Genomic DNA, 27,921 nt, shown 5'->3' with positions numbered 1-27,921 from the left:
GATAGAAGAAGATATCTGAGGAAAAATATCAAGGTATATGCTATGAATTGTTCAGTGTCTATATTCACAATGAATGCCCAAGAAATCGATAATTCTTTTTGACTGCTACTCGCCAGTTTCATACCTTTTCTACGCATTTAACAGACTTGGAGCACGAGGAGAACTGTTCTCTGTTTGTACTTTGTACAAGACAAGTGGCTGGAAATTTTCAACAGTGTAAAATATTTTCACAAGCATCTATTTTTGCCTTTATTTGTAGTTTTACTGTGTTGTGTGAGTTTGTGCACTTTTAAACTGGCTGAGGGATGAGTTACTGATGACCACTGCTTGCTGACTTGAAGTGGTATTCATCAATAGTTGAATATATGTGGCCCACATCAACAAGGTAGTTTATTGCCTCCCTGGTAAAAAGGAAAATAATCAGCTAAAATGAACGAATAAGTGAATAAGGAGCAAGAGTGAGAGTATTACAGGATCATGTTCTTTGGTACTCCAAGACTTCTGAATACCTCATCTATATGTAACCCATGCTCACGAGCACTGGCACAAAATATTTGAAGTGTTAAAATATTCGCATATGAAAGTGTCTCTCTTACTGCCAGCCGGCAAGGTTTATTGGCAAAAAGGCAAGGTTTATTGGCAAAAAGAAGAGCTGAAAAGACGATGGATATAAATTGTGGGGGACAGATTTGATTAGAAGTACAAATGTGTTAAACACAAAAAAGGATATAGCCACTAACAAAAAATGTCAGGCCTTTCCCAAATAGTTGGCGGGTTATAGATAAACTTTGATGATGCTGTTCCATGAATGGCTTCATTAAATCGTAGGTCCAGGCATACAACTAAGCAGATAGACTTGAGTCAACTTGTCATGGAAAGCACTCTTTGTACCTAGATGACAAGTCTATTTTCAGTTAACATGCAAGTCGTTTATAAGTTTGCATTAGGGAATCATTAGGTTCAGGTTTCAAAACTTTTCAGAAAATTCAAAAATATTCAGCAATATCCCATGAAAAGAGAATGAGGAATGCTGAGCATATAGCTCTAGGTTTATTAAAGAATAGAGTGTATATTGTTTTTTTAATACTTGAACCCCTCTCAAATGAATTTATTTTGATATTAGATCTGCAAATCTTCCTCTTGAATTAATTATTTTGATATTAGATTTCCAAAATTATACCCCACCCCAAATCAGGTTATTCATAATCATCACATGTTAGCCTCTTCCATCCAAGTTCTAAATTTAAGATTGATTAAGAGCTATATACATGGAACATTTTTCCAGATTCCCATGGACGAGTTAGAATACCAGTAGACACTTGCAGGGAAAGACAAGTGTTTGCGTCAGGAACAAGTTCTGTTGTAGAATTCATTATAACTGTTTAACGATTACAATGAATACAAAAGAGTGAGCTTCATACTTTGTAAAACTACTCTTTACAACAAAAATCAAATTACAAGCTCCCTAGAAACAAACGCAGGATCGTTGTTTGGATCGTTGCTTGCGCGGGATCTTTGCCTATGCCGGGGGTGCGTTAGCCCATGGACCACCGAATCACGAATTCAGATTGAATCGTGAAGAATTTGAGGATTCTTCCTTCGTTTAGAAGCAAGAATAGTTTCAGTGAATATCTTATCGAAGTAAGATGAACACTCTTCTCAAGATCAAGTCAAAGCTTAGATCTTAAGGAACCTCCGAATTGTTAAAAGGAGATGAACTCTTGAAATTTGCCCAAGCCTTTTGAAAATCTCTGCCCAATTGCTCAAGTAATAGCCTCTCTGCTATCTTGGATCTGCTCCAAAAAATGCTCAACCCCTTTTGTAACCGCCATCCCACTACTTAAATATCATATTTTTATGAGGTTAGTGGGCCTATTTTTAGTTTGTAACTGTCTCCCCACGTTTATGATTGATCTCAAACAGTTATGAAGCCAAAAAACCGTCAAAAAACGTGTTGTAAGCAACTCTGTGGCCGAGACAGGGCTGTGTGTCTCGCACTTCCGAGACAGTTTGTACTGTCTCGGGTATTTTGGCTCTAACTCCCTCATCCGATATCAGAATGAGATGATCCAAGATGCGTTGAAAAACTGACGAAGAGATCTACAACTTTTATCTTTTGAGCTTCTTCAGATTTGGTGCGAGACGGTCATAATTGTCTCGCAGTTCCAAGACAGTTACGACTGTCTCGCACTTCCGAGACAGTTTGTGTTGTCTCGGGTATTTTAGCTCTAACTCTCTCGTCCAATATCAGAATGAGATGATCCAAAATACGTTAAAAAGCTGACGAAGAGATCTACAACTTTTATCTTTTGAGTTTCTTCAGATTTGATGCGAGACAGTCATAATTGTCTCGCAGTTCCGAGACAGTTACGACTGTCTCGCACTTCCGAGACAGTTTGTGTTGTCTCGGGTATTTTGGCTCTAACTTCCTCGTCCGATATTGGAATGAGATGATCCAAGATGCGTTGGAAAGCTGACGAAGAAATCTACAACTTTTGTCTTCTGAGCTTCTTCAGATTTGGTGCGAGACAGCCATAATTATCTCGCAGTTCCGAGACAGTTGCGACTGTCTCGCACTTCCGAGACAGTTTGTGTTGTCTCGGGTATTTTGGCTCTAACTCCCTCGTCCGATATCGGAATGAGATGATCCAAGACGCGTTGAAAAGCTCGCAAAGAGCTCTACAACCTCCCATAGACAATACACTCATGGAGTGGGCAAAACACACATAGTACTTCGCCCTTTTGTGGACGAAGCACAACTCCCGGTTGAGTTGTTCCTTTATCGTTTAGCGTGTTTCACAGACTCGTACGCTTCGCCGACTTACTTCGTGTGCTTTTTAGCTTATCTACAGTATCGGATGATCTCTTTTGACTCAGATAATCCTCCTTGACTCGGATAGTAACATTCATCGTCTTTTCTTCATCTCGAGCTGTGTACGAGAACCTATAGGTAATTTTTTTATGCCTACAGATACCCCCTCCAAAGTGTTTCAGCCTCATTCTTTTATAAAAGAGGCTGGAATACTTTGGATATGATACGCCTGGCCGTTAATTCATTGACTTCTTCAACTTTCAGTCTATTTAGTTTTTTTGTCGGATAGCTGAAATTTTTTCGGTATTACGTTTATCGCTTGATCGTTGTCAAAATCTTGAACTGAAGCTGACGTGTTGATTTTTGAATTAGCTCGTGTCGTTGGATTGACGTTGAACTAATCACCTTCGTCGGGAGTTTGTATCTGAGTCACGATTGAACTCCCTGAATTAATTCCTTGAACTGACGTTTCATCCTGAGTCTTGTTTCGACGGAATTATCGACACGTTGGCTGGAGTAGACTTTCGTTGCAACGCGTTGACTGCCGTTGGGATATGACAAGCCCAAGTGTAGAGACTGTAAGACCAATTGTTGATGTCGATTCATTTGCCTGTACGGAGTTTCTCCTGGTATGGACCATTATACATTTGTTGGTTTTTTACTTAAACACAAAGGGATTTTGATTGTAGGACCAGTCATTGGAGCTGATACGACCACAATCACTGGAGAGACTTTTTTGATGCTGTCTTGTGTGCGCGAGACAGTATACCCTACCTCGTGTGTCTGAAGCGGGTTCAATTGTCCCGTTTGAAGAAAGGTGGCCTTCGGGCTGAATTTGTGTCTTCCTTAAGTTTGGCAAAGCTTAAACTTTATTATGATTGTTTATCCTACTCAAAATAAATACTTATAGGATTTTTGGCAAATCCTCAGCCATCAACGGATTTGATAAGCCTTTACCGATTACCGTTTGAATCGGGCTAGCATGCAAATTGTTTAAGTCCGTTCTGCATGTAACGTTGTGCTAAGAGAATAAACTCTCTTAGACTTTGTACTATGATGTTGAATACATAGGTTTGGTCATTTTTGCAGGAACGTACCACCCGGCAATGTGTGTTATACATAGACTTATCTCTAATAAGGGACTGAGATAACGTCCCCTACGTATAAAACATGGATTTAAAAATGTTGATGGGTTGCGTCTTTTTGGTGAAAAGATGAACCCGACACTGGAGAGAAAGCCTGCTACAAAAGAAACTCAGTATGATCTCCACTTCGAGAATCTGAAGGGTGAAACTAAGAGTGGGATCTCCACTTCGAGAATCGAGAAGATTTAGATAACCCTAACTGTTAAAAGGATTGATTATCCAATCTAAAAGTGGATTTCTCATTTATCGAGATGAAATTCCAGCTTTGGTCCTAACTGTTTAAAGGTTTGACTGAGTGCAGAATGTGTGGAAACCTTTCATTTATCGAGAGGTGATTCCGATTTTGGTCCTAACTGTTTAAATGTTTGACCGAGTGGAGTTTGAGACGATCCTAACTGTTATAAGGTTTGATCGTTCAATTTGTGAACCTCTCGTTCATGGAAAGAATCGAGAGGGAATTTTGGCTTTAACTCTAACTATTTAAAGGTTTGACCAAATGGGAGTTTGAGACGATCCTAACTGTTTAAAGGTTTGATCGTTCAATATGTGGACCCCTCGTTCATAGAAAGAATCGAGAGGGGATTTTGACTTTGGTCCTAACTGTTTAAAGGTTTGACCAAATGGGAGTTTAAGACAATCCTAACTGTTTAAAGGTTTGATCGTTCAATATGTGGACCCCTCGTTCATGGAAAGAATCGAGAGGGGATTTTGGCTTTGGCCCTAACTGTTTAAAGGTTTGACCAAATGGGAGTTTGAGACGATCCTAACCATTTAAAGGTTTGATCGTTCAAAATGTGGACCCCTCGTTCATGAAAAGAATCGAGAGGGGATTTTGGTTTTGGCCCTAACTGTTTAAAGATTTGACCAAATGGGAGTTTGAGACGATCCTAACTGTTTAAAGGTTTGATCGTTTAATATGTGGACCCATCGTTCATGGAAAGAATCAAGAGGGGATTTTGGCTTTGGCCCTAACTGTTTAAAGGTTTGACCAAATGAGAGTTTGAGACGATCCTAACTGTTTAAAGGTTTGATCGTTCAATATGTGAACCTCTCGTTCATGGAAAGAATCGAGAGGGGATTTTGGTTTTGATCCTAAGTGTAGGAAGGTTTGACCAAATAAAAAGTGGGAGCGAGGTATAAATAACGATGGGAATGTTAACTTGTACACAACACCTGGTGGGAGTTTTTGGTGTCAAGCGATAAGGACTTAACACGAAGGGGTTTGATCATCGCTATGGATCAGCTGATTGAAATTTTGGATGTCGTGTCAGGACTTTAACAGTGGGGATGTTAAAGGCTTAGACACAGTAGGAGTTTGAATGGATTCAACCGTGAAGAATTTTGGTGGACCCACCGTCAATTAATTTGATCACTGAGAGATTTTGTGATGGAGGACCGTGAATTATTAAGCACTCCACAATTACTCAGTGGGAGTTTCGTGAGGAAAGATTGACCCGATGAAGTCATTGAATCTCATCTTAACAAAATAGTGCTCCGAAAGTCACAGTAGGATGGTTTTAAACATCTTGAAAATGATTAAATAGGCACAGTGGGAGGTTCTTAATCATGATTAAGAATAAATTATTCTAATGATTGGTTTTCACCTTGAATAATCAATCGGTTTTGGGTTATCCTTAAAAATACCATGTGTAATATTCTCTAGGAACTTCCCATTGGAATGATTTGAGGTATTCCACCCCCAGCTCTTTGGCGAATCTGAATCCAATTATATTCGGCCACATTATTAGGTTATCCTTAAGAATATTAAGAGTAATATTCTCTAGGAACTTCCCATTAGAATGATTTGAGGTATTCCACCTCCAGCTCTTTGGCGAATCTTAATCCAATTATATTCGGCCACATTATTGGGTTATCCTTAAGAATATTAAGAGTAATATTCTCCAGAAACTTCTCGTTGTTGAAAATAAGGGAAGTAGTTTAACCTCGTATACCCGTTGGAGGAAATGGAGAAGCAGTTTATACTCTTATACTCTTCGGAGTTACATGAAGAAGCAGTTTATACTCGTATATTCTTCGGAGTTACATGGAGAAGCAGTTTATACTCGTGTACTCATCGGAGTTAGGGAAAACAGTTTATACTCGTGTACCCAATGGAGTAAATGTCGTCTTTATTTGGCTTGTTTCGCCGTTATGACGCCGGAGTCAATTAAGACTTGGATTTTGTTTTTGAGTCCAAAGCAAATCTTGGTGGGATGAAGAATCCTCCTGTGATATGCACAGTAGTTTGGATCCGTAATCCTCTTAGCTTATTCCTGATCTTTAATAGGTGGTAGCTCGATTTTGTCGTTGACGAGGAGATATTTCAAGATAACTGGAACTTCATCATCTTCGAAAGGATACTCCTTCTGGAACTTCGGATATGGAGTCTTCTGTTGCCTCCGGGTGCTGTTGTGACGTTTGATTGACATTCACAGCGGTTGTAGATATCGTCGGTTGGCTTCTTTTAGCTTTCTTTCTTTGAAGGAAGCGTTTAGCTTGTTCGTCACGTAGTTTTAACTCTTTCCAAGTTACTGAAGGCACGACCCCCAAGGCTTTCAAAACATTAATGGAGAGATTGTTGTGGCATGTCTGAAGGATGAATCTCCTCTGTGACAGGATCTCTGTAATTTATTGTCTTGTTACGGAAACGCTTGACAAAATTATCAACTGACTCTCCGTCTTTTTGTTTCTCATCCATAAGAGTTCCGATTGACACTTCGGTGTCATCATCGAAAAAATTACTGAGGAACAAACTTTCCATATCATCCCAACAGTTGACGCTACCAGGTTTGAGACATCAGTACCAATCGAAGACGGGCCCACGAAGGGTACCAACGAATGACCGGACCATCAAAGCCTCGTTTTCAGATATCACACCCAAGTGATGTTAGCCTTCTTGTTTTGATGATGATTTACAAACAATTTACTACTAATATTGTTTGTCTAGTGTTTGTGCATTCCTATGTATTGTAGACAAACAACGTTGTTGGAGGATGAATGGAATAGAGCTTCAACGATGATATCCAAAGGAGATTGACGGAATGTCGGTGAAGCCTTGCAAATTCAAAGTTAAAGATCAAGTTCAAGCTTCATCCGCATGTGTACCAAGTTGAGCTTCAATGAAGATCAAGATCAATCTTGGGTATATTTAGTATAGGTTTATATTATGTGTGTTATATACTCTAAGCTCAATATTATATTCACACACACATTTATTAGTTTCTTAGTATATATATATATATAGTTATATACATATACATCTTGGTTTTTAGTTTTATCCACAAACAAAGTTTTTACAAATAAATTCCAAAAATTATGTGGATAAGTTGTTTTGGTTTAATTTCAAAGATATGAAACAAATATATTTTCATATACATACTCATACGTTTTACTTTCTACTGTATTTGTGAAAATATTATTTTCTTGGTTTATAGACTTAACAATAATCATATACATCTTTTATTAAGTCTACAAAATCATTTTGTAATGTTTCAAAACATGGTTAAGCTAAAATGTCAAGATTCATATGTTTACATTTTCATGTTTTGGACTATTTTGTAAAATGATGGTATTTCTCATTTGGGAAGTCTTTTTAGAAAACCAGTTTTTGTAGCATGTGTATTATCATGTCTACAATCATTCCCCAAAGTTTTACATTTTTCTGAATTTATTTGATATTTTTAAACAGGGTTTTAAAATCAGCTCTAAAACCGATTTTTCTAGAATGTCAGTTTTCGGTCGACCGGTACGGTCGACCGGTCAATTGACCATTCGTCAGTATTTTTTCAGAGAGTCGTCGGTCTACCGGTCCGGTCGACCGAGAGCTCAAATCAGTCGACCGACAGAATTTCCGGTCGACAGATGATGGTTCAGAACGTTTTCTTCGTGTTTTTGCTCTCATCGGTCGACCGACGGAATTTTCGGTCGACCGACAATATAGTCGTTGGCTACTAACGGCTATTTCTGAGCTGTTTCTCTGAGGGCTGTTTTGTCATTTGTTTTGGGGTTTTTGCTGAGATTTCTAGTGGGTATATATACCCCATTGCTGATGTCTTTTCAAAAAAAAAATGTTTTAAGAAGTTTTTAAACAAGTTTTAAACAAGGGTTTAAGTGTGTTTAAGGGTTTGTTTTGTTTGTGAAGAAGTTTTCACAAGTGGAGGAGCTCATCTTCTTGTTTGGGCTTCAATCTCCACCTCTCCATCTTGTTATTCAGAGAAGAATCTCTAAACTCATTTCTAGCTATTTATTACTTTGTTTATAATTTCTATATGCTAGATTTTATACTTGAGTTTAGTTTGATTTTGATTTCATAGTATAGTTGGGTGGTGAGAGATTGTAACTTTGAGTTGTGCTTTCATTGTGTTCTCATCTATTGTAGAGAACAAATTTATATTTGTTACATTGTGAGTGTTGTAAGGTTTTCGGTGAGCTAGAAACCGAGTGTGTAATGAGGTTTTCGGTGAGCTAGAAACCGAGTGTGAGGAGTGACGTTGATCGGTGAGCGTTGAAAACCGATACTGTGAGGTGTAAACGTTATTCGGGTGAACGTAGAAAACCCGGTTGATAGTGGATTTCTCCCCGGGAGTGGGGAGCGGAGACGTAGGACGGAAGGTCCGAACTCCGTGATCATATCGCTTGTTTGAGTTTGTCTTTGGCGTATTTGTTTTTGCATTTATCTTATATCGCCAATTGTGCATTACTCATTTATTTCATCCACTATCTTGTTTAGATTATTTACCCTTGTGTTGTTTATATATCCTTGCATATATCTCATAGTATATCTCTTTGCTAGGATATATCACCTTGTGTATATTGCATATTCTTGCACTTAACTCTCTGTATATCTATCTTGCAAGAATACAACTTGTTAATATTTTAATTGGCATTTAAATCGGGATTAGATTAGCATAAGACCCTAATCACCCCCCCTCTAGGGTCCAACAGTTCTTGGTGGACGTGAATCTTGAGTCCACTTCGATTCTTTTTAACTTGGCGGACCACATCATGAAGCGTGCACATTTGTTAGGCTATGAATCTAATGTTGCTCCTAAATTCATTAATTTTCCCTATGCACAATGGGCTTCTAGATTTAAAATTTTTGTGCAATCTAAAAATATTGATTTATGGGGAATTATTGATGATGCTTATATTGTACCCACTATGGAGAAATCCAAGTGGAGTAGAAATGATAAAAGATTGTTTACTATGAATAAAGTTGTGTTAGAATATATGCTTCATGCACTTGATTCTTCTATTTCTAACAAACTTGCTCATTTTGATAGTGCTTACAAATTGTGGATATTCATAGAAGCACATCAAGGAGACTTGGAGGCGATCCGACAAGCTTTGGAGGATCCCGCTTCAAGTTCATGTGGAGCATCATGCACACGGCCACTAGGCGATATCCCTAGTGAGGTTTGCGAGTTCGAACCCGATAATGATTTATCTAGTGATGAACTTGCTTGTGCTAGTGAAAAATTATTACATGCCTTTAACAAGTTGCAAAATGATTTTATTGATTTACAAAGCAAGCATGTTAGTTTAAAATCCGATCATGAGAAGCTAGCTTCCAATTTTGATATCATTTCCAAAGAAAATGTTGCTCTTAAAGAAAGTAATGATATGTTAAAATTGGAAAATGAGAAATTATCATCATCCATTTCTAGCTTATCTCATGCTAAGATTGATGCCATGTTAGAAGTAGAGAACATAAAAAATAACACTGCTTCATTTATAAATGACTATTTATGTTCTACTTCTAAAAATGCATATGTGCCTAAAAATGAAGATTTGAATCTTATGAAAAATAGTATTTCATCTTTAGATTCAACTTTGAAAATATGCATTAATAATCATAAGAGGCTTATGGACATGTGTGCCAAGACTAAATCAAAATCATCTACTCATTATGCACACATGTATAGCAAAACTTATAAGTGTTCTATTTGCGGCCGTCAAGGTCATTTAGCTAAGTTTTGTTATGATGCACACAAACATAAGAATTCTAATGTTCCTTGTGCATCTCATATAGCTTCTTCATCTTGTACACTTACACATTCACATGCTCATTCTCACAAAGTTTATCATAAGCATGCTAGTGTGTTCAAGTGTGATTATTGTGGTCGATTTGGTCATTTGGCCAAATATTGCTTTGATTTGAAAAGAAAATCTCATTTGACAAATGCTTCCAATAGACCACATGTTTTTAAATGTGATGTTTGTGGTAGGGTTGGACATCTTGCTAAATTTTGTTTTTTTATACTGTTTTGATATACAAAAAGCTTCTAAATTGCAATATGTTCTAAATAGACCATTGTTTAAGAATGTTTCTCATTTGCAAAATAATTTTAAAAGAAAATTTTTATTTGCAAATGATTCCCGTGCACGAGCTAATGGTCCACAAAAACAAATGGATCTCTTTCATTGCACAAATTGCAATCGGAAGGGTCATTTGAATGAATATTGTTTTGATCATGTTAGTGCACCACATATACCTAAGAGGGTTCATAACCCTACTAAGGTTTTGAGCTTAAATGATAGGGGTCATGTCCCTAAATCTTTTGGTACCAAGAGTTCTTGGGTACCAAAACAAATTTAAACTTTAAACCAAGAATTTTAGTGTTCTTACTTTATCCTTTCTTGGTTTTAAAATTATGTCTTAAAATATTTTGATTATGAAAATAAATTTATAATTGAATTTGTTTCGATCTTGATGAGAGGACAATGTTTATATAACCCTCCGGAGTTATTGGGTGTTTATTCCCAAATATTGTTTACCGGGTGCTAAAAATGTTTATATGGGTTGTTACTAGTTCAAAAGCTAGATATGGTTACCTCTCTTGATTTTTTTTTTTAAATAAATGATGATTTGGTTTCATATTTTTACTTGTGATTTATGATTTCATTGGTTGATTTGTTTTCATTTGAAAACATTTACACGATTTTCATGTTCCTTTTCTTTTGATTTCATAAATCTATTTTTGATCTTTATGTTTTTGTTAATGAGACACTATTCTCATATTGACATATTTATATGTGTTCTCATTATCTTTTTGTATGTGAGTGATGTTTAGCATATTTTTTATCTATGCTTGCTCACATATGTTTTGTCATGATCTTCACTTCATATCTTCATATGGCATTTTGATAGGGGGAGCTATTCCCTTTTCTATCTTTGTTTTTATACTCACCTATGCTTATTGATAGGGGGAGCTTTCGCTCTCTTAATTCATTTGTCCCCTTTTGCTTATTGATAGGGGGAGCTTTCGCTCTCTTAATTCATTTGTCCCCTTTTTGATGTTGTCAAAGGGGGAAAAATATTGTTAGTATATGTATATTCCTTCTTGTTTATATGCATGTGAATTGTAATTTATAAGTTCATTTTCTTTCATGCATATATCCTTTTTGTAAATTGTTTGTCATCATCAAAAAGGGGGAGATTGTTAGCCTTCTTGTTTTGATGATGATTTACAAACAATTTACTACTAATGTTGTTTGTCTAGTGTTTGTGCATTCCTATGTATTGTAGACAAACAACGTTGTTGGAGGATGGATGGAATAGAGCTTCAACGATGATATCCAAAGGAGGTTGGCGGAATGTCGGTGAAGCCTTGCAAATTCAAAGTTAAAGATCAAGTTCAAGCTTCATCCGCATGTGTACCAAGTTGAGCTTCAATGAAGATCAAGATCAATCTTGGGTATATTTAGTATAGGTTTATATTATGTGTGTTATATACTCTAAGCTCAATATTATATTCACACACACATTTATTAGTTTCATAGTATATATATATATATAGTTATATACATATACATCTTGGTTTTTAGTTTTATCCACAAACAAAGTTTTTACAAATAAATTCTAAAAATTATGTGGATAAGTTGTTTTGGTTTAATTTTAAAGATATGAAACAAATATATTTTCATATACATACTCATACGTTTTACTTTCTACTGTATTTGTGAAAATATTGTTTTCTTGGTTTATAGACTTAACAATAATCATATACATCTTTTATTAAGTCTACAAAATCATTTTGTAATGTTTCAAAACATGGTTAAGCTAAAATGTCAAGATTCATATGTTTACATTTTCATGTTTTGGACTATTTTGTAAAATGATGATATTTCTCATTTGGGAAGTCTTTTTAGAAAACCCGTTTTTGTATCATGTGTATTATCATGTCTACAATCATTCCCTAAAGTTTTACATTTTTCTGAATTTATTTGATATTTTTATATTATCATGTCTACAATCATTCCCTAAAGTTTTACATTTTTCTGAATTTATTTGATATTTTTAAACAGAGTTTTAAAATCAGCTCTAAAACCGATTTTTCTAGAATGTCAGTTTTCGATCGACCGGTACGGTCGACCGGTCAATTGACCATTCGTCAGTATTTTTTCAGAGAGTCGTCGGTCGACCGGTCCGGTCGACCGAGAGCTTAAATCGGTCGACCGACAGAATTTCCGGTCGACCGATGATGGTCCAGAACGTTTTCTTCGTGTTTTTGCTCTCATCGGTCGACCGACGGAATTTTCGGTCGACGGACAATATAGCCATTGGCTACTAACGGCTATTTCTGAGCTGTTTCTCTGAGGGCTGTTTTGTCATTTGTTTTGGGGGTTTTTGCTGAGATTTCTAGTGGGTATATATACCCCATTGCTGATGTCTTTTCAAACTAACCAAGAGAGTTTTTGAAGTTTTTAAAACAAGTTTTAAACAAGGGTTTTAAGTGTGTTTAAGGGGTTTGGTTTAAAGCTGTTTTGGTTTTCACAAGTGGAGGAGATAATCTTCTTGTTTGGGCTTCAATCTCCATCTCTCCATCTTGTTATTCAGAGAAGAATCTCTAAAATCATTTCTAGCTATTTATTACTTTGTTTATAATTTCTATATGCTAGATTTTATACTCGAGTTTAGTTTGATTTTGATTTCACTCATTGTTACACACACCCACTTTGAGCTTATTGTATTTGCATACATAATATATTAGGGTTGTGAGAGATTGTAACTTTGAGTTGTGCTTTCATTGTGTTCTCATCTATTGTAGAGAACAAATTTATATTTGTTACATTGTGAGTGTTGTAAGGTTTTCGGTGAGCTAGAAACCGAGTGTGTAGTGAGGTTTTCGGTGAGCTAGAAACCGAGTGTGGGGAGTGACGTTGATCGGTGAGCGTTGAAAACCGATAACTGTGAGGTGTAAACGTTATTCGGGTGAACGTAGAAAACCCGGTTGATAGTGGATTTCTCCCCGGGAGTGGGGAGCGGAGACGTAGGACGGAAGGTCCGAACTCCGTGATCATATTGTGTGTTTGAATGTGCTTTGGCGTTTATTCTTATTTATGCTCATTGCTCATTTCGCCATTGTCTCATTATTTATATGATCCACTATCTAGTTCATATTGTTTACCCCTTGTGTTAATTTATATATCCTTGCATATATATAATTCATCATCTAGGATATATCTCATTGTTTATATTGCATATTCTTTCACATAACTCTTTGTATATCTATCTTGCAAGAATATACTTGTTAATTAATTTTAATTGGCATTTAATCGGATTAGATTAGCATAAGACCCTAATCACCCCCCCTCTAGGGTCTAACAAGTGAGGCTTGAAATAAATCAAGTGCTGAGTAGGTAAGCCCTTCCCGTCAAACGGTGTGAAGTTAATCAGATTGAATTTTGTCGGGTACGGTATTGAATCTCATTCTCTTGGATAGGGATACGGAATACCCGTCTTCTTTACTTCCTGAGCGGACATCAAAGTATTGATTTTGTTTTCAAGGTCTTGCATTTTCTTATCCTCATCTTCATCTCTCTTTGAGTGATGTTGAGCAGAAATAATTGGACCACCCCCGGTGTTATTAAGAAGTGCAATTGAACTACCCCCAATATCGTTGTTGGGAGGATCCGTTGAACCACTCATAACGTTATTGTTATTGGGAGGTGTACCAGTCATAATGACTTCATCCATTTCTGGATCACTGTCATCTACAATATTCTGAGTGCGACGGCTGGATTCAGCTCGCTGACTGGACTCAGGAGGTTAAAACCGTTGAGCTTGTAATTCTCTCATTTGTTGGACAACCAACTCCATCTTCGTCTTCATCTCAGCTCTAATTTCTTCACGTTGCTTAGCTAGAGCTTCTTGAAGCATTTGAGCAAACTGATCAGGAGTGATTGTGAACACTTATCTGGCTTGCCCCGTGCTAGATATTGTATCATCCGAAGCGATCGCAGAACAAGTGTCCGAAAGTTCATCCTCCGAGGACATTCCTTCATGCATTCTCTTGTAATCCCTACGTCTGATGGCTCCTAACTGGAGTCGAGACATCCGTTGAGCAATTCTTGGATTGACTTTTCCTTCCGAGAAAAAGTCGGGATTTGATTCACTTGAATGCCGCTTAGATTTTCCTTTATCAGCCATGTTGATGGTGACTTCAGAGAATTCGTCATCTTGGACAACTGATCTTCTCTTGTGGAAATGTCTCGGCTTGGACTTTGACATTTCGGTGAAAAGCTTCTGGAGCACTGAGACTCTTTGCGGGATGACTTCTCGTTTGGAGTAGTCATATTCTGATAGTACTACTCTAATGAATTGCTGACAAAAACAATGAGAGCTCATTTCTCGGATAATCATCTTTTGAGATTTGTTTACACCCCCAGCTTGATAGTATAACTCATCGGTACGATTGTCAGAGTACCCTATCGTCTATTGGTGTGACCTCTCAGGTATAACGTCGTCTTTTGGTGGACACGTCTTCTTCTGAAAATGTAAAGTCTTGTTAGCATTCTCAAGAGTCGCACGTTTAGAACCACCCCATTGCGGGTGTGGAGTCTTAACGAGCTTCTGAGCTTCGATATGAACCCCCAAGCGGGTGGAAATCGGGATTTTCCCAACTTGGGATTGCTTTAGGTTGGTGGGAGGACGTGTACGACCCCCAGCCTAACAAGTTATTTGGATTTTGTTCACCGGACCCAAGCATTCCTTGACCAGAGTTTTGCCTCGATCTTCGTGCAAAGGACCAACGCGATCCGCCATTGTGATTTTAACCTTTGACAGGTCAGGGTTGACCCAATGCTTCACTGATGGTGTAGCAGATATATTTGGAACAGACAGACGAGGAGCGGATGTCGATGGAGTCGAAGGATTAGCTTCGGGGGCTGTTCTTTGGGCGAGACACTTGCTAGTGTCTCGGATAAAGTCTCTTTGGGCGAGACAGTTGAGACTATCTCGAACAAAGGCTCTTTGAGCGAGACAATCTCCACCGTCTTGGCCAAAGGGCTGAGTCTTGACGGCCTCCGAATGCTGATTTTGCATAACTTCGGACTTTGAAATCCAAACTTGACGGAGTTTTGGTGGTTCTTTGGCCACTGTTTCCTTCTTCCTTTCTTGTATTTATCGCACCAGCGCACGAGCACGAGCGACGTTTGCACGGCGCTTCTGGATGCGTTCCTTAAAAGTCGAACGGGCTCTTTTGACAAGAACTCATTCCTCCGTCGTAAGTTTAGCAGAGATGTGAGTGGTTTGTCGTTGAGGCGACTGGACCACTTGATATTTCCTCGACTTTAGGTCCGCGTAGTAACAAACCCCGTCGGTTTGTTCCAAGGACTTAGCCATTTGACGAGTGCGACGCTGACGTAGTCTCTGACGAGCCCTCTTCGTCAGTGCCAATAGGCTTTGATTCAGTGACTCCTTAATTAGAGTAGAGTCATTGTGAGCAGAGGTGTTGCGAGTAAAATCCTCAGCAACAATCAGACGAGAGTCTTCACCGAGTAGAGTCATTGTGAGCAGAGGTGTTGCGAGTAAAATCCTCAGCAACAATCAGACGAGAGTCTTCACCAGTAATATTCGACGGAGTTGAAAATTTAGCGAGTAAAATCCTCAGCAACAATCAGACGAGAGTCTTCACCAGTAATATTCGACGGAGTTGAAAATTTATAAACCTTCTTAGAAGACGAAATCTTCCTGCATTTGCGAGGCGAGGAAGATTTTGCAGATGATGATGACAAATACTCCTCAAACTTCGCTTGGTCAAATTCGTACTCGATCGTGGATTCAACCGGTATCTTGATCGGCTGCGACACGACGGTCTCGGTAGCGAGACCGTTGGCTCCTACTGTGGTCGCCAGTTTGTTTGCGTCAGGAACAAGTTCTGTTGTAGAATTCATTATAACTGTTTATCGATTATAATGAATACAAAAAAGTGAGCTTCGTACTTTGTAAAACTACTCTTTATAATAAAAATCAAATTACAAGCTCTTTAGAAACAAACGCAGGATCGTTGTTTGGATCGCTGCTTGCGCGGGATCTTTGCCTGTGACGGGGGTGCGTTAGCCCGTGGACCACCGAATCACGAATTCTGATTGAATCGTGAAGGATTTGAGGATTCTTCCTTCGTTTAGAAGCAAGAATAGTTTCAGTGAATATCTTATCGAAGTAAGATGAACACTCTTCTCAAGATCAAGTCAAAGCTTAGATCTTAAGGAACCTCCGAATTGTTGAAATGAGATGAACTCTTGAAATTTGCCCAAGCCTTTTAAAAATCTCTGTCCAATTGCTCAAGTAATAGCCACTCTGCTCTCTTGGATCTGCTCCAAAAAATGCTCAGCCCCCCTTTTGTAACCGTCGTCCCACTACTTAAATATCATATTTTTATAATGTTAGTGGGCCTATTTTCAGTTTGTAACTGTCTCACCACGTTTATGGTTGATCTCAAGCAGTTATAAAGCCAAAAAACCATCAAAAAACGTGTTGTAAGCAACTCTATGGCCGAGACAGGATTGTGTGTCTCGCACTTCCGAGACAGTTTGTACTGTCTCGGGGATTTTGGCTCTAACTCCCTCATCCGATATCAGAATGAGATGATCCAAGATGCGTTGAAAAACTGACGAAGAGATCTACAACTTTTATCTTTTGAGCTTCTTCAGATTTGGTGCGAGACGGTCATAATTGTCTCGCAGTTCCAAGACAGTTACGACTGTAAAACGTGTTGTAAGCAACTCTGTGGCCGAGACAGGGCTGTGTGTCTCGCACTTCCGAGACAGTTTGTACTGTCTCGGGTATTTTGGCTCTAACTCCCTCATCCGATATCAGAATGAGATGATCCAAGATGCGTTGAAAAACTGACGAAGAGATCTACAACTTTTATCTTTTGAGCTTCTTCAGATTTGGTGCGAGACGGTCATAATTGTCTCGCAGTTCCAAGACAGTTACGACTGTCTCGCACTTCCGAGACAGTTTGTGTTGTCTCGGGTATTTTAGCTCTAACTCTCTCGTCCAATATCAGAATGAGATGATCCAAAATACGTTAAAAAGCTGACGAAGAGATCTACAACTTTTATCTTTTGAGTTTCTTCAGATTTGATGCGAGACAGTCATAACTGTCTCGCAGTTCCGAGACAGTTACGACTGTCTCGCACTTCCGAGACAGTTTTTGTTGTCTCGGATATTTTGGCTCTAACTTTCTCGTCCGATATCAGAATAAAATGATCCAAGATACGTTTGGAAAGCTGACGAAGATATCTACAACTTTTGTCTTTTGAGCTTCTTCAGATTTGGTGCGAGACAACCATAACTATCTCGCAGTTCCGAGACAGTTGCGACTGTCTCGCACTTCCGAGACAGTTTGTGTTGTCTCGGGTATTTTGGCTCTAACTCCCTCATCCGATATCGGAATGAGATGATCCAAGATGCGTTGAAAAGCTCGCAAAGAGATCTACAACCTCCCATAGACAATACACTCATGGAATGGGCAAAACACACACTTCGCCCTTTTGTGGGCGAAACACAACTCCCGGTTGAGTTGTTCCTTTATTGTTTAGCGTGTTTCACAGACTCGTACGCTTCGCCGACTTACTTCATGTGCTTTTTAGCTTATCTATAGTATCGAATGATCTCCTTTGACTCAGATAATCCTCCTTGACTCGGATAGTAACATTCATCGTCTTTTCTTCATCTCGAGCTATGTGCGAAAACCTATAGGCAAATTTTTTATGCCTACAAGAAGGTGTGGAGGAGGCGGCGGAAATGAAGAAGAAAGGATAATGAGGAGGCAAGAGGGGCAGAAAAGGTATTAACCATTTCTTCTGATGAGGCCACAGTTTCATCCCCATTAGCAAAGGGGTGACAATTGTTAGTGGTTATGCCCTAGGCCAAATATTTGGACCTTGATGTAATGATTATATTTTCATTTAAGGAATGATTTTCTCCACATTAGTATTATTGGCATGTAACATTATTTTAATGTTTATGAATACCTATGTTATTCATGTTATCCCTAGTTATTTATCACTAAAGGGCATAAAGATAAATTAAGACTAGTATGAGTTTTGATTGATAAACATGAGATGATTATATATGGTGATATATATCAAACCTGTAGGTACTTGTTAGAGAACAAAGCACTGGATAGACCCACTATGAGATTACTACATGGGTTAGTGTCATAAGTGATCTCATAATAGTTATGTTATCGAATCCTTAGACCTGAGATTATCACAGATTCCTACATGAGGAACATCGTGTTTTAACATAATCAAACGTTATCTTTAATCGGATAATCATAAAGGTTATGATTGGACATGATGAGAATTATGCAGAGGATAGTGAATAATAAAGATGGAATTTATCCCTCTTATGAGAGAGAGATATCTATTGGACCCCTCGATAAGTAGGACTGAGAAATACATGGTCATGCTCAAATGAATTGATAGTGTAATCAATGTCATTTGAATTTATCAGTCTACTTAGTGATCGAGAAATTATATGTTTGAACAATATAAGTTTGACATGTACCATGACTTATGTTCAAACAAGATATCGTGTGACAAAAGGATTATAACATGTACTATTGATTAGGTTAAAATCAGACTATCGATATTTATATTATTTGGGTAGTCATAATGTCTTGCTAGAAGCCACTTATGACTTGTGGGTTTATAATAGGATTGGGCCCACTGCCAACATAATATGAACCTAGTGGGTCGCACACAAAGAACGTGATGAACGGGCTAGGATTTCTTTGGGCAATTTCGAATTTTAAATGTAAAATTCAAAATAAAAATCTGTTATTTTTGAGATATTTTAGAGAGAAAATATTATTTCTTATTATCTGAATAAGAAATAAATTTCTGTTATTTTGAACAAGATATCCCCAAAATATTTCTCTACACGTTAGGGTTAACGTGACTATAAATAGACTTTTGTGATGCTCTGATTTGATTCTCTCTCATAAAAATAAAAACCCTAGCCGACGCAAAAAGGAGCTAGCACCCTTGCATCCGTTCGTGATCGTTCGTGTGTGGATACTGATAGATGGCGTTCATTCCTTAAGCAGCACCTAGAGTCCGATTGAATTAAGGTGTTAATTCGGTAATCTGCGCACAAACAGGTTCGTAATCTTAAACTCCTTTTGAATCAATTGGATCGCATGGATCCTGTTTGGTTTTTATTTTAATTTCCGCTGCATGATTAATTTTGAATTATATGTATAAAACCCAACAATAATATCACCGGAGAATGAGAGAACAGTTCACGTTAGTAAGGTAAATTCCAACGTTAAAATAACTATGTATCAGAAGACCAGTAACTAAACTCTTTTAAGTGACTTTGAAAAACTTCAGGATATGTTTCTCTAAAAAAAGAAGTATTTAACTTCAAAGTGGTTAAATTTTGGTGTACTTATTATCAGCAAATAGCCCTTCCCTTTGAAATGATTAATTTTGCAGTGAATTTGTAATTATTTGGAAATCTGTTAAAGTAGCATTAGTAAAGGATTTTAGAAGAGAGCTAGGAAAAGGAGACAGAGCATAAGTTTAGATGATACGACAGGAGAGGAAGGAGAGAAAGGAAATTTTCTTGTCAGGATTAGCATTCTAATAGAAGAGCGCACCTTAATGGTGTATATGGGCACGGTGAGAATTAATAGTATATTATGCATAATAGAGTTCCATCTAACTAGAGAGGGTGATTTCAAACAACTAATAGGATTTACACGTCTAATTCAAAGACACAATGGGAATTTAATATCACAATAAACCTAATTGGGATGTCCGATATAAAGAAAACCCCTAAAATGAAAAGAAACATTATAATCCAAGCATTTAATTTCATGTCACATAGGACATGGTGAATCTTCACAGGAGAAAAGATTAATCAACCTATTAGCTTTGGATATTACTTTTGGTTTTCAATAGAAAAGGTTGTGATTAATATATTTTCTGAATAGTTGTGTATAAGTTTAGCAAATTGTATTGAGAGGTTTGTTGTCCTCAGATAACATGAATAATTTGGTTTTTGGATCTGTTTGTGGCTAACATAATTTTTTTAATTTTGCTAATATGTTTTGACCACCATTGACAAAGCATTAATCCCTATAAAGAATAAGCCTCTAGTGCAACAGAACAGAGATTATGAAAAAAATAGAAGGAGAAGATGTGTCATGCAAACATAGAAAATAGTATTAAGTAGACTGATTAGCGTTAGAGCAATATAGGTTAGATCAGAGAATCAACTAAAGCAAGCTTTAACATTCAATATGCAGCAGTTCTACCTCGGTATAAATTTAAAGGAAATAGATCAGAATTCCAGAGACTCACAGAATTGATGGTTCCTGGAAAATTCCAAGAACAACAGAACAAATATCATTCTTTGATGCACCCATGCCTGAATTTTGAGGAAACTAGAAGAATAAAAGCAATCAATTATAATATATAATTCTTTTTAGCTAATAATGTATCAACTATCAAATACCAAGATAAGGTAGGCAGTATACTTGATTGGAAAGAGGAGTCTGATATCCATTAGTTCCATTTGCCAAAGTCAGGTTAATAACTGGGTTCATCTGGATTCTAGTTGGAGCACCTCCCTGTAAATTATCAGTTAGTAGGGGGAAAAGATATTTGACACAGTCAGACATAACAATGCTAGGCATTGCCAATTATACAAATGTCTGATGTTGAATGATACGATAAATCATCTACAAATGCTGGTACCTTCAGTCTGGTGTTCTCTAGATGTACACATACGCACTCAATGAAGTGGAGAGAAATATCATTGAAGTCAATCACAGGCCTGAAAAGAAAGATAAGATATTAAATTAAAATACTAGGACATGAGAGACAAACAAAACCGTAATCAAGGTATGGCAAATAGTTTCAGCAAGAAGTTTGTATTTCATGATATTAAATGATCTGCAAGTATCACATCAAAATTCCTAGAATCTTTTCATCTGAGCAACAAGCAGTGAGGCTTATTTCCTAATCAACAGCGAGATTAATAATATTTGACTATCTGTCAAATCAGCTAATGAAACAGTAGGCTTTGGCTTTGCACAACTCATAATTAAAGACTGAAGGTTCATGGAGCAACATATCACATGCCTAAGCTCACTTTTCTTGTTGAGAGATGCATTACACTAAACTAGCTTGATCCATAAAGAAATCTGTATATAAGGAAAACCAAAGGTAAGATGAGACTCAGTAACCAAAAGACATCAACTACTTAGCCTATCTAAAAGACTAAAATGTAAGCAATTTCAAGTAATTTTTTCCCTTAAAAAAAACCAATTTCAAGTAACTAGGTTGGAAAGAAATTGCAACCTTGATAGAAGGAAATAAGTTCAAGACATATCATGAGAGGAGGTTTATGGTTCTTAATTTGCTCAGGAAGATGGTGATTGATGTTGGAGAACAGCATTATCATAGCTGGATTGTAAAATGGGGCATGGGGGGACAACGATATTGTACGATTTAGAACTATATTGGTGAACAAACAAAAATGATATTATCATTTGACATTGTATCACTGTTCATACATTCTCCTATTTAAATAACTATAATACTCATTTGGCCTTGAGTTTTTTCACTGTGTAGGTCATGCTTTCTAGTTTCCAGACAGTTCGTAACTCTGGATTGCACAATTTTGAACAAAGTTTTAAATCCATCAAAGCTCTTAATCCTGCTCCACCCTTTAGGTTAAATCTCAGTTTAAGCTCACTCTTAAGCAATTGATTATACTCTTAAGCAATTGATAATACTCCGATTCAACCTTAGATGAAGGGAGAAAATCAGCTATGATAATGGTAATAATTTAGGGTTTCATTGGAAAAGCTTATGGGTCAGAGTGCTCTGTAGGGATGATTTCCCTGCCCCCATAAAAGCAACGCCCACACACAAAGAAGGAGCAAAAAGAACAAATAACAGGGGAAAGAAACAAGAGAAAAATTTTAAAAATTACTCACGCCTTTGATTTTATACACTATAAAGAGAGAACATAACTGAAAATGAGATACTGACTACAAACCCACAATTGGTCTCCTAGTTATTGCCTGCTCAATCACATGTAACATAGTGAGTGTTCCTCATAGAACTAACTAAATTTGACTTCATTGAACTTGCATTTATATCTTCCTCTGGCTATACCTAGGTAACAGGTTCTTGAATGCATGCTAAATGCTTCTCAGAAGCTAATGAAGTACACAATGATGGAAACTAAATGAACTATAACTCAGAAACACAAATTTCACTTCTATCAACACTTCATAAGAGAGTGGAACAAGACAACACATAACAAAGAGAATCTAACGTTGTCTAATATCTGTAAATGCTTCAACATGAGGAAATATACAAAATTCGTTATTCATAAATATCTCTAAATACCAGAGATGTAAGAATCATAAAAGTTAACTTTAAGGCACAACCTACATATACATGAAGCAGGATAACCAGATTATAATGTACATCATATATAATTATACCAGTTAAACAGACAAGATATAATTTATTACTTATCAATGTGCAACGTCATAGACTCATAGGTAATACAAACAAGAAAGTTACAAGCTTATAACAATAACAAGCCTGTATGCTAAATTTTCGTGATTGGCTACTTTTCTTATTTATTTTTTTATTTTGAGTAGAATGGCAAAAGTTACAACATTCATTGACTTACGTAATTACAAAGGAGTAGGAGAGGAAGCAAGAGGAGTAGAGGAGATAATCTACATATAGGGGAAGTGGAGAATGTAATGGATGTTCAGATCTTGTACACATTGATATCAGAATATGCTTCCAACACAATGATTCATGATGTGGTTAAAGCAATGGGTGATACTCTGGGTCAACTAAATCCTAGAAGAAAAACTCAGTCATTGCATTTTCTCAAGGTGCGACAATTTCAACACGAGCAGGTAACCTGAAAAAAATTTAGCAGGTATCAATCATGTAAAATCTTGTCCGGTCATAATCAAGTAATCTTAGTAAATCGGATAACCCATATTGTTATATGGGTCCTGCCATGATCTAACCTACTAACACATTGACCAAACCAGTAGCTAATAGATATAGTTTGTGTTATCCCTTTAACATCAGCAATCACATGCCTAGTGTTTAGAGCGTTCAATTTTTTGCAATTTTTATGTCTCTAAATACATGTGGATAGTTCCAATCTTGCAACACACGTTGAATATCTTTCTTTAAATCAAAATTCAGTTCGCCTTCTATTTCACATCACATGAAGCCCAACATGCCGTTACTCGAGCTGACTACAAATTGCTCCTTTAAATTTCGGTCAGTTATATATATGATATCCTGACCCTAGCTGTTTGTGACCCCTTGTTTACCCCAAATATACAGGAGATAGCACCAATGATCCCCTCCCCATCATTTTGTACACGGCATCAATGTTTTGCATTCTCTAAACAAACTAAAGGTCATCCTATTAGTTCCTGTATCCTATTAGTTCTATCATAAAGTCACACAACAAATTAACAATATATGACATCTGGAACCACACTCACATCTCATTCTTTACTCCAAAAAAAGTGACCTCCATTTTTCTCATAACCAATCAATCTTACCAGAATGTTCTGTTTCAGTCACCTTCTGTAAATAGTTTTTTTCCCTTGTAAAGATCCCTTAATATTCATCCGAATTCCCAAAAGTCCCTTGTAATGCTTTCAGATCTTATTTTAATGCATGTGCAGTTATAATGTTAATCATTATAACTCTATAAGTTTGGAGAATTTATTCCAACATTTTATTTACCTAGTTTTGAACTCATTTCAAATATTTCCCAGCAACCACTTAAAGAAATTTAGCCAGATTTGATATTCCATTATTCCATCATTCTCCTGTTTTCTTTTTCCAGCACCTTTTTTCTTTTTCTGTACAACCAATTTATTTCATTTTGAAGTTGATGTTATTTACTACTTGTTGAAAATTAAATCAAGAAATGATCTGTTATTATCTAAATTCCATCAAGTAAACCAAAGAATAAAGCTGTTGTTAGTTTTAGTTGGAGGCATTTCAAGCAAAGCAATTGTTAGCTAGTGGCTAGCAGGCTAAGCTTAGCAAAGCATTTGCACTTAAACCACAAGAAAGCTCTAGAGTAACATATTGTATTGAGGCTTAATTAGCTATCTATCCATAAGCAACTCGTTTGCTGTAGCTATACACTTCTCCAGTTATTTTATCTTGCAACTTTGCTTGTCCGCGTCTCATATAATAATATATATATATAATATATATATATATATATATATATATATATATATATATATATATATATATATATATAATATAGATATATAGTATATAATATATATAAGAGAGAGAGAGCAGAGAGAAAATGGAGAACTTGGTACCAAGCTACTTTGTAGTGATGTGGACTTCATCTTGCCCTACATCTACATTGGAGTTGGTGAAGGGTGGTTGAGGCTCTAACTTCAATGTGTGATGTAGGGGCAAGATGAAGCCACATCACTACCAAGTAGCTTCGCGCCTCCAAGTTTCTCCATTTTTCTCATATATGATATATATATATATATATATATATATATATATATATATATATATATATATTTATTTATTTATTTCTCTTAATTAATTTCTGATTAATAAATTTCTGATTTTCTTTCTTTCAGCTCTTGGATAAATGTTACCCCATTTCCAACAAACGAATAAGCAATACGATCTAGTTCCAAGCCACATATACACAAAAGTACAACCAGATTACCCTTTAAAGAAGAAAGAACATTCTTCTTTTTCTTCTTCCCCTTTTCTTTTCTTTTCTTTTCTTGGATTTTCTTTACTGTCTTTTTTCATTGTTTATTTGCTAACTCTTGTCTAAATTCAATCCAACGCATTCATGCATAAAAAATAATCTCAGAGGCATTCCAGAGACCGAGGGCCAATTTTCATACCTTATGGAGAAGGCAAATGCATGCCTCCTGCCTTGAAACTCTTTCACGTGACCATGGACTAGAACATACATCCCATTCCTTCACAAAAGTACATACAGATCAAACGCATTGCACAAAGATGCGCAGAAGACGAATAAAGAACACCTACTCAACAGCGGCCACCTCCACTGAATCTGAAGGGACGCTCACGCTTATCCTTAAATTGACCAAAAACAGAAAAGATTAATAAAGAACCTGCAACTAAATGAAAACGTATCTCTTTAGAGTGTAGACTAAAAAAGAAGCCTCACCATCTATTGATCTCGATCTTTCCGGTACCATCATCAAGCAAGAAAGACACATCGGTAGCTCTCCCCACCTTATCTACCACAACTCCCAAAACCCTAAACTGGATGGAAAAGGGGCTAAATTAGAGGTTTTAAAGGGGGAAAATCAATAAAATTCAACAAAAACGAGAGAAGATTACATTGGCCTCGACCCCATCGATGACTAGGTTGGACTTATCGTCGCTAGAGAAGAGGGATTCAGCGATCTGCTTCACTGTTACCGGCACTAAGCTCTGAGGCCCGTGGTTCTAAGATCAGAAACAAAGAAAGTAAGAACTGAGTAAAGAAAACAATTGATCGAGATGAGAGAGAGAGAGAGAGAGAGAGAGAGAGAGAGAGAGAGAGAGAGAGAGAGAGAGAGAGATGGAGAGAGAGAGAGAGAGAGAGAGAGAGAGAGAGAGAGAGAGAGAGAGACTGATTTCGCTGCAGAGAAAGCGGGATCGGGGGCTTGAGTGGATTGAGAGGGCATGAAATTGTTGCCGGCGAAGAGAGAAGGTCCATCGAACTGGTTGATTGAGGGCATCGTCGTCGTCGTCGTCGGATTCAATTGGGATGAAACCCTAGATCGCGATAGCAAACCCTTATCCTAATGGCGGACGATGGAGATTGGAGAGAGACGAAGGCGCGAAGCTGACGAATGGACAGCGATGCTAGTTTGGGCGAATTTAAATAGTTCGGAGATCATTGATCCCGCCAATTTCGCTTTTGGAAATTTTATCAAAGGGAGAGAATTTAATTTTCGATCGATATCTCCTGATATCTCAAAGATATTTGCATGTTGGGGAAAAATGAGAAAGACCAAAAGCGTTTATAAAAACCTTTTTGTTTTAGGGTCTGTTTGGTTGATTTCCTAAAAACTAAGAAATGGAAATGAAAATGTGGAAATCTCAAAAAGTATAATTTCATTCATTTTCATCCCTAAAACTCACCCACAATATCCAATAAAATATTATTTTCATCCAACAACTCATCTACAACATCTAATAAAATATTATTTTTATCCATAACATCACTCAACTCATCTCATCTCATCATTTCAAATCACTCACATCATCCTATAAGATTGTGACAATTCATCTCATCTCATTAACATTTTATTTCCACCTATTTTCTCCCAAAAAGCTAGGAAAACAATTTCCTTAAGTATGGGTCACATCATTCAATAATATAATGACAACTCATCTCATCTCATCTATTTTCTTATTTTTAAGGGGCTGTTTGGTTCGCTATTATAAGGGGTGGAAAACTCAGAAAACCCCTCCACGTCAGATTTTTAGCCCTCCACGTCAGCTTTTTTGTTTCCGTCCATTTCTTTGTGCCGCTTTGGTTCGCTCGAATGGAAGAGGGAAAACTCTGCTGAAATCGCCGCCAACTAAGATTTTTTTCCCTCTCCGATTTCCTTCCCCAACCAAGTGAAATTGATGAAAACTCTGCCACGTCAGATTTTTTTCCTTCTCTGCTTTGTTTACAAAAGTTTTCCTTTTTTTCTATGCGAATCAAACACAAGAAAAATAAATACATTGGTTTCCCACCATTTTTTATGTGCGAACCAAAGCAAAACAATCTATTTCTTGGAAAAGTTTGAAAAACTCAAAACTTGTGTTTCTTTACATGAAATTGCATTTCTCTATATCAAGGAATCGAACCAAACAGCCCCTAAGAGTAAACCAAACAAAAGAAAACAACCTATTACAGGAAATAGGTTTTTTATAATTCATTTCCTTATTTTTTTCGCCAACCAAACAACATCAAAACAAGTTTTCTTAAAAGATCACTCACATCATCTAATAATAAGGTGACAACTAACATCATCTCATCTCCAATTCTTTGATTTTCTTCTTTTTTTTAGCCAACCAAACATTCCCAAAATAATTTTTCGTAGAAATAGTTTTCTATTTCTTTGATTTCCCTCTTTTTTAGGCAAACAAACAGCCCCTTAGTCACTTCAATCTTTATTAGTACTTCAAATCTTTATTATGTGTTAGTATAAGTACTTGTCATAGGGTTAAGATTAACAACAGTAAACCATAGTTGAGTTTACCCTAACCATGGTTGGCAAGTTACAAAAATACCCCTTACGGGTGAATTAACCCCACTCAAACGTTGTTCCCTCTCTTTATTTTACACTTTAATCTTGTGAAATAACCGTTGGTTTTTAGGGCTATAGTGTTATTTCCGTCGGGGAGAAGAAGAAGAAGAAGAAGAAAGGGAAAATGAGAAATGGGTTTCGATTTTAGGGGATTTATTAATGGGTTTAGGTTGGTGGAGTTATTAACACGTTTCTGCAGGGTCTTTACTGTTAATCGAGGTATGGGATTAAAGTTAACGGTATATACTTTGTCATTTATAACCCCAACTAACGTAGGGACTTCCATCAACACAATTTGAGCATTTGATGGACTAGCATCAATATATGAAGATTTAAGGGA

The 27,921-nt window shown here is 36.9% G+C and overlaps 1 protein-coding gene across 1 annotated transcript; it reads right to left on the bottom strand.

The window, feature by feature from the left end:
* LOC109840439 (replication protein A 32 kDa subunit A-like) lies at positions 13-26,253 on the bottom strand. Its single transcript, XM_020409089.1, has 10 exons — positions 25,908-26,253; positions 25,633-25,740; positions 25,457-25,554; positions 25,315-25,362; positions 25,167-25,244; positions 20,959-21,037; positions 20,739-20,831; positions 20,563-20,645; positions 472-540; positions 13-401 (listed from the first exon to the last, which is right to left on the bottom strand). Exons 1-10 carry the CDS (start codon positions 26,013-26,015, stop codon positions 311-313), a joined length of 855 nt encoding a protein of 284 aa, XP_020264678.1. The 5' UTR covers positions 26,016-26,253; the 3' UTR covers positions 13-310.

Source organism: Asparagus officinalis, chromosome 5, assembly GCF_001876935.1.
Source record: "Asparagus officinalis chromosome 5, Aspof.V1, whole genome shotgun sequence".
Taxonomy (NCBI): Eukaryota; Viridiplantae; Streptophyta; class Magnoliopsida; order Asparagales; family Asparagaceae; genus Asparagus; species Asparagus officinalis.
The sequence above is the reverse complement of the archived record's forward strand: the minus strand, read 5'-3'. Positions and strand labels throughout refer to the sequence as shown.

What these genes read in the sequence shown, in the direction of transcription:
- LOC109840439 (XM_020409089.1), bottom strand. Translation starts at nt 26,015, where the DNA reads ATGCCCTCAATCAACCAGTTCGATGGACCTTCTCTCTTCGCCGGCAAC. An exon ending in TCGATGGGGTCGAGGCCAAT is followed by an intron (nt 25,555 to 25,632) that starts GTAATCTTCTCT and finishes TTTTCCATCCAG; the next exon opens with TTTAGGGTTTTGGGAGTTGT. An exon ending in TTCCAGGAACCATCAATTCT is followed by an intron (nt 541 to 20,562) that starts GTGAGTCTCTGG and finishes ATTTTGTGCCAG; the next exon opens with TGCTCGTGAGCATGGGTTAC.